At 37.0% G+C, this 12592-nt stretch overlaps 1 protein-coding gene across 3 annotated transcripts in view; it reads right to left on the bottom strand.

Moving 5' to 3' along the window:
- Positions 1-12592, bottom strand: part of SCFD1 (sec1 family domain containing 1) — a 105680-nt gene that overhangs the window by 62733 nt on the left and 30355 nt on the right. For all 3 annotated transcript variants that reach the window (XM_054529970.2, XM_054529969.2, XM_024231409.3), the window contains one exon: positions 11880-11979. In XM_054529970.2, the coding sequence (XP_054385945.1) occupies positions 11880-11979 (100 nt within the window). The remainder of the gene's footprint in view (positions 1-11879; positions 11980-12592) is intronic.

Below are 12592 nucleotides of genomic sequence, written 5' to 3'. Positions count from 1 at the left end.
TTGGCATGTTTTTGCAGTGGCTGGTACCGGTTGTTCCTTTCCATGTTTAGTGCTTCCTTCAGGAGCTCTTGTAAGGCAGGCCTGGTAGTGACAAAATCTCTCAGCATTTGCTTGTCTGTAAAAGATTTTATTTCTCCTTCACTTCTGAAGCTTAGTTTGGCTGGATATGAAATTCTGGGTTGAAAATTCTTTTCTTTAAGAATGTTGAATATTGGCCCCCACTCTCTTCTTGCTTGTAGGGTTTCTGCTGAGAGATCCACTGTTAGTCTGATAGGCTTCCCTCTGTTGGTAACCCGACCTTTCTCTCTGGCTGCCCTTAACATTTTTTCATTCATTTCACCTTGGTGAATCCGACAATTATGTGTCTTGGGGTTGCTCTTTTCGAGTATCTTTGTGGTGTTCTCTGTATTTCCTGAATTTGAATGTTGGCCTGTCTTGCTAGGTTGGGGAAGTTCTCCTGGATAATATCCTGAAGAGTGTTTTCCAACTTGGTTCCATTCTCCCTGTCACTTTCAGGTACATCAATCAAATGCAGATTTGGTCTTTTCACATAGTCCCATATTTCTTGGAGGCTTTGTTCATTTCTTTTTACTCTTTTCTTCTCTAAACTTCTCTTCTTGTTTCAGTTCGTTAATTTGATCTTCAATCACTGATACCCTTTCTTCCACTTGATTGAATTGGCTACTGAAGCTTGTGCATGCATCACGTAGTTCTCGTGCCATGGTTTTCAGCTCCATCAGGTCATTTAAGCTCTTCTCTACACTGTTTATTCTAGTTAGCCATTCTTTTAATCTTTTTTCAAGGTTTTTAGCTTCCTTGTGACGGGTTCAAACATCCTCCTTTAGCTTGGAGAAACTTGTTAGTATTGACTTTCTGAAGCCTACTTCTGTCAGCTCGTCAAAATCATTCTCCATCCAGCTTTGTTCTGTTGCTGGCGAGGAGCTGCGATCCTTTGGAGAAGAAGGGGTGCTCTGGTTTTTAGAATTTTCAGCTTTTCTGCTCTGTTTTCTCCCCATCTTTGTGGTTTTATCTACCTTTGGTCTTTGATGATGGTGACCTACAGATGCAGTTTTGGTGTGGATGTCCTTTTTGTTGATGTTGATGCTATTCCTTTCTGCTTGTTAGTTTTCCTTCTAACAGGTCCCTCAGCTGCAGGTCTGTTGGAGTTTGCTGCAGGTCCACTCCAGACCCTGTTTGCCTGGGTAATCACCAGCGGAGGCTGCAGAACAGCAAATATTGCAGAACAACAAACATTGCTCCCTGATCCTTCCTTTGGAAGCTTCATCTCAGAGGGGCGCCCGGGTGTATGAGGTGTCAGTCAGCCCCTACTGGGAGATGTCTCCATGTTAGGCTACACAGGGGTCAGGGATCCACTTGAGGAGGCAGTCTGTCCATTCTCAGAGCTCAAACACCGTGCTAGGAGAACCACTGCTCTCTTCAGAGCTGCCAGACAGGGACACTTAAGTCTGCAGAAGTTTCTGCTGCCTTTTGTTCAGAAGCATGGCTATCTTTCATTTGCAAGGCACTATTCTTAGCACCTTATATTAAGTCATTTGATCCTTACAATAACCTGTAGAAGCAGTAATACAATTCCCAATCAAGATGAAAAAACTGAGGCATAAAGAAGTTAATTGTCCAAAGTTATACATAAATATGTGGCAGAATCAAGATTAAAATCTAGGCAGTCTGACTTCAGAGGCAGTGCTTTCAAGCATTATGTTTTAATTGTATCACAGTGAGAACAGAGTGAGTGGAATTAGATTCTAACACTTGAAATTCCCTGTAGTGCAGAACATGAGTAGCCTCAGGTGATAAACAGGCAATTTAAAGACTAGAGAGTTACAATAAATGGTTGGAATGACAAAAGTTTAGTATATTTCACTCTATTACTGTTTTTCCTATAGACCCCTCATATTATCATAGGGCAAGAAAGTGACTTTACTTAATCCTCTCAGTTTCCCATCCTCATATCTAAACTTCACTTTGCACAAAAATCATTCATATAGAAAGAAAGTAAAAATAGCACAATTGTGGAAAACTATTTTAAACTGTAACAGCTACATCTGGGAAGAAGCCTAGATTTAAAAAACTATCTAACAAAATAAAAGATATTGAAGAGAAACATCTTTAAACAGTTAAGTTTTATTAACTAGAATTCCTAGTGAAGTACTATGTCCATGGTGATGACACAGCTCATTCAAAATAAAGTTAACTTGCTAGCAAAATTACTGCTCTAAAAGTAGGAGAGCATGTTGTTACTGAAGTATTGATGGAATACTTAAAACACAAAATAATAAAGGAATAAAAGATGCTAAGAACTCTGAGAAATAATTTAATAGCAAGGATATTTCCATTGTTTGCATAATAGCAAGGCAAATAAAGGTAATTTCAATCTTCCAAGTTAGGAAATTAAAACATTCTGTGCTGTACTCAGTCATGTTAAAGCAACTGAACGTTTATACACAAATAAAAGACAACAGAATTAGTTTTAACATGATAGAGTCTAATCTGTTTCCACTGACAGTCACATTTAACTAACTTAGAAGATAGGACAAAGGTGCCCCAAATCACTACATATAAATAAATCCCATCAGGAAATGCTAAAAACATGGAGAAGCCTTCAGCAGTCTTGTTTTCTTTTCCCAAGTTAGAGCAATCAGTAGAGCCAGAGAGAGTTAATGTTAACAAAATAATCTCTGGACAATATAGGCAATACCTATTTATGCAGACTTGTAGTTCACAAGCAAAGTAAAGGAAAGTGAAATAAAAATATCTTTTATTTTGGCAAGAATTTACTATCTCAACTCTAAATGCTATTACAGCAATCATTACACATCTATTGTTTCAACAGATGTACTTTGGAGTCATAAACACAACGCCAGAATTTTCATATTGAGGTGACACACTAAGGTGAGTCTTCAACTTCTACTATCAAATTAACCAACAAGAGAAATAAAATACAAGGGAGAATCTATTTAAAACTAGGGAACACATATAAATACTTCTTGATAACGATGGAAGTGAACAGAACTAAAGGATGTGAGGAAGAGGAAAGGAAACTACCCATTGGCTCCACCAACATCTTCCACGGCTTTGGCTTCCATCCTCGCCTACATTAAAGAAATGTCCCATCAGTCATTTGAAGATGAGCACACCTATATTGTCTCATCCTTGCACACAAACCTAGGGAGAATTCTCATCTCCAAAAAGAAGCATTTTCTCTGGAGAAAATCTTCATCTTAGGAGTTAAATAGTTTGGGGAACAGGGTTGACACCAATGAGAGAAGAAATGATAAAGAAAATGTTTAATGCACACGAATACATTTGTGTGTATTTTCTCTAAAGCAGGCAAATATTCCTCCTGTAAATCACAATTATTTTTTTCATACTTAAGATTTTAATTATAAAATAAAAGCTGTGAGTTTCATCACTTTTTGCCAAAGGCGGGTAAAAGACAAAATATGATCTTTAATATATAAACAGAAGATAGAATTCTAAGACAGGAATAAAGATCATTGTCTTCATCAGATAAATCAACAGACTAATATATCAGGGTTTCAATACCTATAACAGTTTCAATTGGATTTAGGGAAAATTAAAGCATTATGCGAAAAATTTATTTTTCAAAGCTCATCCCTAAAACTAATTTCCATAAGAGAAAATGTTAAAGACTAGGCACCTAAGCAAAAGGGAGTTTAAAACTTATTTCTACTCTTCCTAAATGCTTCAAAACCAGTTTCTGTTCAACATTTGATAAAGTGGTGATAATGCCTCTAACGACACAATTTATAGAAGCTCCTAGAGACTGTAATTATTTCTTACCGAGAAATCAATTATACACAACCAATAATTTCCTACCCTCAAAGAGCATGGATAACTATGGAACTCAATGAGAAGAGATCAGAAGCTTTACTCTAGAGAACAAGTTACACATCAGATGTTATTTGACCTCCATCACTCTACAACAGATACATATATATTAAGATGGGCTTCTAGCTAAAATGATACAAACGTATATTTATAATGGCACAGCTCTCCTGAGTGGCTGAAGAAACAAAACTCCCAGTCATGGTGATGATATGTGGTTTTAATCCATCTAACAATTTAAATCCAAATATTTTCTGCTTTACGTAACAGTCATCTGGTTTCTTTGGTTCACACAAATCAGTCTCTTAAATGAAACTCAAGTAGAGCAAGGATCAAAACATGTTTGTTAGGAAGAAACAGGAAGACTCAGCCTTCCACTGATGCTTTCAAATTGTGTGCAGTCAACAGTCACTAATGTAATTTTACAATTTCACAATACTACTTGTTATTAAAAAAATGGGTTCTTTAATCTCAGAGAATGAGAAAACTAGAAGATGCTGTCTTTTTCACCATGGAAAATGTCTGGAAGCAAAAGTATCCCAGTAGAAATAAACAGCCCTAATAGCCCAGACTGTGGTATCCACTATTTGTTACTCAAAGGAACCAGAGGCTTTTTGAGAAATGGATGCAGCCAGGTCTGAGGCAGAAAATGAATATGATTAGCTTAGGATATTTTTCATACCAGGAAGCAAAGAAACTATCAAAGACTGATGGGGTTATGTCAAGAAGCTATCAAGGCCAACATGATAGGCCAAAAACAAGATAATTCAAGCATCAAAATGAACAACTGTAATAGTGTAAAAACATCTCAAATATAAAAATCTGTTAGTTCATAAAATCATACTTAAACAAATGACTTTATTGATTGTCTCTGCAAATTACTAGGGTACTCACTAATTCTGAAAATTGACAAAGGAAGATAAGCATTTGTCCTAAGTAGGTGATAAAAAAAAAAGTTATTATATAAGCATATTGGCTAAAAAGATGGAGGAGGAATAACAGTATCAGAAAATCACCATTTGCCATCAGTAATTAAAATAAAGAGGGAATAATTATCAGTGACATTTAAACCTTTAGGTAAAAGATTTATGGAGAACCCTTAATGGATGGATCATGCTGACAATACCTGAACCTGCTGATCAATCTGTTCACTAACATTAGGACAAACAGACATTACGTACCTCCTGATGTAATAAAACAGAAACTAAAGAACACTGCTAGTTAAAGTGGCCTTGACAAAGAATTGAATGAGATCTAATCAATTTCCACAATCAATTAGTTTACAGAAAGTATCGGGAATACAAAAGGATACAATCAGCCAAATGCCAAAATGTAGGAAATTCTATAGAAAAATGACCGAATTCTTTCAATCAAAAAATGGCAATTAAAAAGAAGTGAGGAGGGAGGAACTGAGAGATTTAAGAGATATACCAACTAATGCCATGTACAGATGTATTTCTGGATCCTTATTTGAACAAGCCAACTGTAAAGAAGCATCTTTGAAACAATGAATACAGAGCGGGTATATTACCAGGAAATTATCATTAATTTTGTTGCGTAAAATTATAACTTTAAAAAATAGATACATGCTGAAGTAGTCATGCTTAGATCATATAATACCAGGGAAGCTGAACAATGTAAATATGAGTTCATTACAGTATTCTCTGTATTTGTGTTATTTGAAATATTCCCTAGTAAAAGTTTAAAAAATTTTCTTCATAACAGAACCTAAAAAAATGAAGTACAACCCACAATTGTTTTGCTCATCCATACTGGACAAGGAACAATAAATACTATGACCAAGAAAAAAAAATCTTTATTATTTTATGCCACTGAGGTTAGAGGGTTAGACTAAGTAGCACAACCTAACCTATCTTAATTCAGAGGCCAAGGTATTCTTTACAGCATCAGCAATATATTTGGGAAGCTTGTTCATTTTTATTAAAGCAGAGCTGTTTACAACCCTAGGACTCACGAGCTGGAACCCTCCCACCCACCAGATACATTGCCGGCAATATGCAAACATTTCTACCAGTCTTCATGTGATAATTTCAACTCATACACAATTCATTCAATCTCTAAAAGTAGTAAAGAATTTGGGCCTTATGATTTAGAATTGCACTGTCCAATACGGTTGCCAGTAGTCACAGGTGGCTACTGAGTACCTTCAATGTGGTTAGTCTGAATTGAGATGTGATGTAAATGTAAAATATATAATTTATAAGACTTAAATATGAAAAGAAAAAACATCTAATATCTTAAATTAATTATTAATTGATTACATGATCCTATATTATGTTGAAATGCAAATATTTTGAATACATTTGATTATAAAATATATTATTAAAACTTTGTAAAACATTCCATCATAAATACAGACAAATGTTATACAACTAGAATATAAGGCAAAAAAAAAAAAAAAAAAACTATAGCAGCTAAAGTTAGATCAGTAAATAATACATACTTTTTCTCCCTTAGATTAAATAAAAATTCAATCCAAGTTCAGACACGGCAACAAATATGGAGATATACTGAAACACTGCTATTTTTAAAAAGAGAATGAAATCAGGGATATCTTTTGGGCTTTTACATAGCCTACAGACCTTCAGTAGACACTTCCTATCAAGTACAGTAAAATATGTATTTGCTTGGATTAAATGAGTAAAAGTTTACATTACACTTTTGATTTTTAGGCAAATGCTTGAAATTAGGCTACATAGTGCTGACCAAGAGGTTTTGTGTTAATAAAGATTAGAGGATCAAAGAATGTCAACCTTGGACCCAAAGCATCAATCTTGAACTATATCTAGGCATCTGTTACATTGCAATCACACATCTTTAAGGAAATAGGTGTTCCTGAAGTGCTTCTCTTATAACCTTAGCTAGGTGCATTAGCTATAACCTTAGCTAAGTGCATTAGCTCACGCCTGTAATCCCAGCACTTTGGGAGGCTGAGGCGGGTGGATCACCTGAGGTCAGGAATTCTAGAGCAGTCTGGCTAACGTGGCGAAACCCCATCTCTATTAAACATACAAAAATTAGCCGGGCATGGTTGCACATGCCTGTGGTCCCAGCTACTCAGGAGGTTGAGGAAGGAGAATCGCTCAAACCTGGTAGGCAGAGGTTGCAGTGAGCTGAGATCGCACTCCTGCACTCCAGCCGGGGCGACAGGGCAAGACTCCATCTCAAATAAATAAATAAATAAATAAAATAAAAATTAAAAAAATGCTTCTCTTACAACCTTTTAAAAAATACATATTTATTTGGAAACCACTTTCTTTTTTTATTCTTGACTGGAAGAAAAGGTAAACTTTAATTACAGTCCCTATGTCTACTAGTATAACTTCCAATTTAATGTTTCAAATAATAAGAGTCAGTAGCAGAGGGTGAAAGGTACAAAAAGAGAACCTAAGATTTGAAAAAATAAAGGCCAAGTAAAAAACAGAGATAAAATAATGTCCATCCCTTTGACTGAAGTTAACAGCTCTGCAGCTGAACAATCAAATCCACCTCTCCTGCAACCAAGATATAATAAAAAAGAATCAGGGCTTCTAATTACTAATTTTGCTTCTTATATCCCAATAAAAGGAGATGAGTACTGCAAAGTTGCTTTTTTTTTTTTTTTTTTTTTTAACCAGAAGAGTGTATTTCCCGTTTAAAATGAGAAAAATCATCTTTCTGACACAGAGGGAAGCTGTGTGTTTCATAGTTGTTTCTAAGTTCTAATACATAAACAATTACCAATGGTGCAGATTTTCAGGAAAAGACATTTAATATAAAAAGTAAACTGCAATTTTAAGTTAACATTTACTATTTACTTACTCCATCTTGTGGAGGCAAAGGATATAATTATTAAGTGTTTTAAAAGCTCTGAAGACCTTCAAAAGTAGCAGGTTTAGCAATCAACAAAAATTTGTGTGATTATAATTTATGCCATCTCAGTTATAGTTTGTTCACATCCAGAAACTGCATTAAGATTAATGAACAGAATTAAGTCATTTTAAGTTGCATAGTTAATTATAACCAACCTCTTCAGATTCCCAACTTTTTATGTAAAGATTAAACAAAAACAACTTTACCATCTACTTTCACCACCTTTTATTTTTAAAAGGATATTTTCACTTCAAATAGTAGGAAATAAAAATTAGTATAAAGGCCAGCATAAAAACACATTTCATAGTCATTTTTATTCTCATCTCATTCTGAAACAGTGAAAACCTCATCAAGGACCAGTATTATCCTTGTTTGGTTTTAGGGAATTTCCGCCCTAAGTTGTATTTCCCAATTTTCTCTTCTGACAATGGAGACTGAGTCTACCCTTTTTATGTTGCAATTATTTGTACATGTGTCTTATCTCCTGTACTCAAAGCACCCTGTACTTTAATTTCCTCCATCCAGGGGAATGAAGAGGGAGCCCAGGGACTCTTAAAGTTCAAGAATTGGAAAGGATCCCTAGACATCTCAGTGCTTTAGATTGCCTTAACACCACCACTGGCAGGTGTGATGAGGCACCCGTGATCTGTATGCTATGCTCTTATTAAGACACTTACCCCTTGCTCCCACCCAACAGTAAGGGCCCCACCAACCAAATACGATTTGAGACTACCAATACTATCTTATTATGCCCATTAATCCCTGTACAACTCTTTAACCTCCAATCCCACTGAGACCCCATCTCCTATTCTTACCCTCCTCTAGAAATCCTGTCATCACTTCTGGAACCCATACTCAGTCATCACCAAAATCTCCTATTCTGAACATCCCCTCTAAACTTTCCCTGTTCTTTCTTGCTCTAATTGAACTCCAACTGGCTAACCCCTGCAGCCTTCTCAAATGGGAACCTTATTTTTTTTTTTCTTTAACCTCTCACAGCTCATACCACTGGATCTGAGACTGGAATTAGGTGTATTCCTTGCTACTCCCAGACTCTTTACTTGCCCTTTTTCCTAAAACTAGCTTTGAAACTCATGTCATCAGCCTGTAACCATGGTTCTCAATTGGGCAATTTTGCCCCTTTCTACCACCTGGGGTATAATTGGCGTGTGTAAGACGTTTTGGTTGTCACAACTGAGGGAGTTCCACTGGCAACTAGAGAGTCAAGGCCAGGAATGATGCTAAACATCCTACAATGCACAGGACAGCTCCCCCTGCCCCCCAACAAAGAATGATCAGGTCCAAAACGTCAATAATGCCAAGGTTGAGAAATCCTGGTCTACAGTGCTCACTAATGCCACCTGCAGGACGCTCTTATCTCCTGCATCATTAACTTTGCTGTTTGGATCATTCCCATTAGTACACAAACATGTTGTAATTTCCCTCATTTAAAAATATTTTCTGTCCAGGTGCAGGGGCTCATGCTTGTAATCTCAGCACTTTGGGAGGCTGAGGACCAGACTTTTTTCCTGAACTCCAGACTCATGTAACTACCTATTCAACATTTACATTTTGATATCTTAATGGGCATCTCACTTTTTTTTTTTTGAGACAGGGTCTTTACTTTGTTACCCAGGCCGGAGGACAGTGATGTGATCACAGTTCACTGTAGCAGCTGCAATCTGTTGCGGATCAACTGATCCGCCCACCTCAGCCTCCTGAGTAGGTGTGCCACCACAAGTCACTAATTTTTATTTTTTGTAAAGATGGTGCTTCCTTATGTTGCCAGGCTGGTCTTGAACTCCTGGGCCCAAGTGATCCTCCTGCCTTGGCCTCCCAAAGTGCTGAGATTACAGGTATGAGCCACCATGCCTGGCTGGCATCTCACATTTAACATATCCCAAACTAAACATCTGATCTTCCCTGGGGAAACTGCCTTTTCCATCCCACTGAACAACAACGTCTTGCCATTTGCAAAGGCTAAAACCTTGGAGTCATCTTTGAGTTCTCTCTCTCTCTACATCTAACTCCCACATCTAACTCATCAGCAAATCCTATACTCTACAGTCAGTATAAAAATCACAGCCCTTACCATTTCTGTCCTGGTATAAGCTGCTATCATCTCAGCTAAGATAACTGCAACAGCCTCCTAACTGATCTTGCTCTTCCTGTGACCCCAAGGAGTCCATTTTCAGTATAACAGCTAGAGTGACAGTCTTCAAATGTACACCAGAATCCCATGTGGTTCCCCATTTCCATCAAATTAAAATCGATGGCCTTTATAATCACGATACGATCATATACTATAATCCCTAGAGTCCTGTATTATATTGCTTCCTGGGTCCTATTTATTTAACCTTTTCTCCTGCTTCTCTTCCCCTGCCTCTTCATTGTAGCCATCTGGCTGCCCTGCCATTTTCCAAACATATTAGTCATCCTTCTGCTTATGTTCTTTTCCCACATAGCTATATAATTCACTACCTTACCTCCTTTAGATCTTTACTCATATGTCACTTTATCAGTGAGGTCTTCCCTGTTTTAAAATTTCACTCCTGTTCACCATTATCTACTTTACTGTCCTTCAGGGTATCTTCCACCTTCTGAAATGCTGCCAAGTTTTATTTTCTTTATTGCCTGTTTCCCCTACTAGAATGTAAGCTCTAGAAAGACAGGAAAGCTATTGTTTTTGTTACTACTGAAGCCAGGGTTTAGGAAGTGTGTTAAAGAGTAGGCACTCAAATATTGGTAGGACCAAATTCCTCCTGTCCCACCTCTTACTTGACCTCCTAAAGCCTGATTCCACGTTCTACTACTTAGGGTTTAATTTAAGAGTCCCTTTGATTCTTCTTGCCCTCTCTACTGAATTAAAGTTGACTGCTATTTCTTTGACACTCATCCTAGAGTCATGGCATAGGAGGATGGCCAATTTTCATCAGTAATTCTAAATCTGATTTATTTAAATAAACACTTTAGAGCCAATATCCAGGTTTTAAAGAAATAAACCAAATCATCTATTGCATGTCTTTCATTTCCTTTTTTTTTTTTTTTTTTGAGACTAGGTCTTGCTCTGTCACCCAGACTGGAGTGCAGTGGCACAATCTTGACTCACTGCAACCTCCGCCTCCTGGGTTCAAGCAATTCTCAAGCCTCAGCCACCCAAATAGTTGGGATTACAGGCGTGTGCCACCATGCTTGGCTAATTTTTGTATTTTCAATAGAGACAGGATTTCGCCATGTTGGCCAGGCTGGTCTTTAGCTCCTGGCCTCATGTGATCCGCCTGCCTTGGCCTCCCAAAGTGCTGGGATTATAGGCATGAGCCACTACACTCAGCTTTCATTTCCTGTTTATATGACATGTTGGGCAGTCTTTACAATCATGATACGATTATATAGTATAATCCCTAGAGTCCTCAGCTAAGAGTTAGTAAACTACAGTGTTAAGTTTTAACAAAGCCAATGATTTGAGTTCAAATTCTTTAACGTCTGTCTATCGAATAGAGACTATTCTGGCCCGATTACATAGTGTCTCATAGAGAAATTATTTGTGTACCTATTTTCTTTCCACTGTCTTTGAAGATTGAAGCCGTGTTTTATTCACCTGTGTATGTCACATGCTAAACACAACATTTAGCAGCTAAATTTACATATGCATAAATACAAATTTTTGCTATAAGCATAAAATCAGATATGTGGAATTACTTCAGAAAACATATGGTGTAACATAAAAAATATTATTTTTTTTTTTTAACGTAAAATGAGGTTTAACTGATTCCCAGAGAAAAGGGAGAAATTACAGCTTTTCTCCTAAGGGAGAACACATTTATTTACTTATTCAGTTAGAAAATTAAAAATAAAACAAGATAATCCATTTCTTCAATTGTTTTCTTTTTCTTCTTTTCCATGGCCAACAAAACCACTACTTTACCCTATAAAGATCATAAATTTGACACTAAACTTCAATGCTTCACATTTTCCAGCATCCACGCCCAGTAATACCAAATCTCATCACTTGTTTTGTTCATAGGTCTCAGTTCCATCCTTCTCATTTTTGTTTCTGTAGCCATGATGTTAATTTTAAATTAAAGGGAACACTGCATGTTACTATATTTCAGTAATAAGTGCTGTATTTAGTCTCTTACCAGTACATCATGCACCAATGCTTGATATGTCCAAGTATGATGTAAAGGAGTTGCCAAATCTATGTTTCTGTCAACAAGGACTAATAAGGGCCTCTGGAAGCTGTAAATATATATATAAAAAAAATTACATAACTCTTGATACCAGTGTATACATCTAAAATATTCTACTACTTTCCAGTATATGCCATTTTGATATGAATAACAGTATGCTAATATTGACAATTCCTAATACTTTGTTTTTTAGTATATGTGCTGCTGAAGCAAGCACCACAATACTTTGCTTTTTGTTGAGACGGGGTCTTGCTCTGTCACCCAGGCTGGAGTGCAGTGGCGCGATCATAGCTAACTGCAGCCTTGAACTCCTGGGCTCAAACAATCCTTCTGCCTCGGCTTCTGGAGTAGCTGGGACTACAGGCGTGCACCATCACACACCTGGCTAATTTTTAAACATTTTTATAGAGATGGGGGAGGCTGGCTTTTAAAAAACAAATTTAACATGGTCACACAATTACAGTAATGCTTTGGACTACTTAGAGCTTGTGTATGATGCCAGATTATAAATTTTACTTAGGAAACTTTATTTTTTTTTTGAGACTCTGTCACCCAGGTTGGAGTGTAGTGGCACAATCACAGGTCACTGCAGCCTTGACCTCCCAGGCTCAAGTAATCCTCCCACCTCAGCCTCCCAATTAGCTGAGACTCCAGGTGTGCAC

This window comes from Pongo abelii, chromosome 15, assembly GCF_028885655.2.
Source record: "Pongo abelii isolate AG06213 chromosome 15, NHGRI_mPonAbe1-v2.0_pri, whole genome shotgun sequence".
Lineage (NCBI taxonomy): Eukaryota > Metazoa > Chordata > Mammalia > Primates > Hominidae > Pongo > Pongo abelii.
This window is presented reverse-complemented; position numbering and strand designations above follow the sequence as displayed.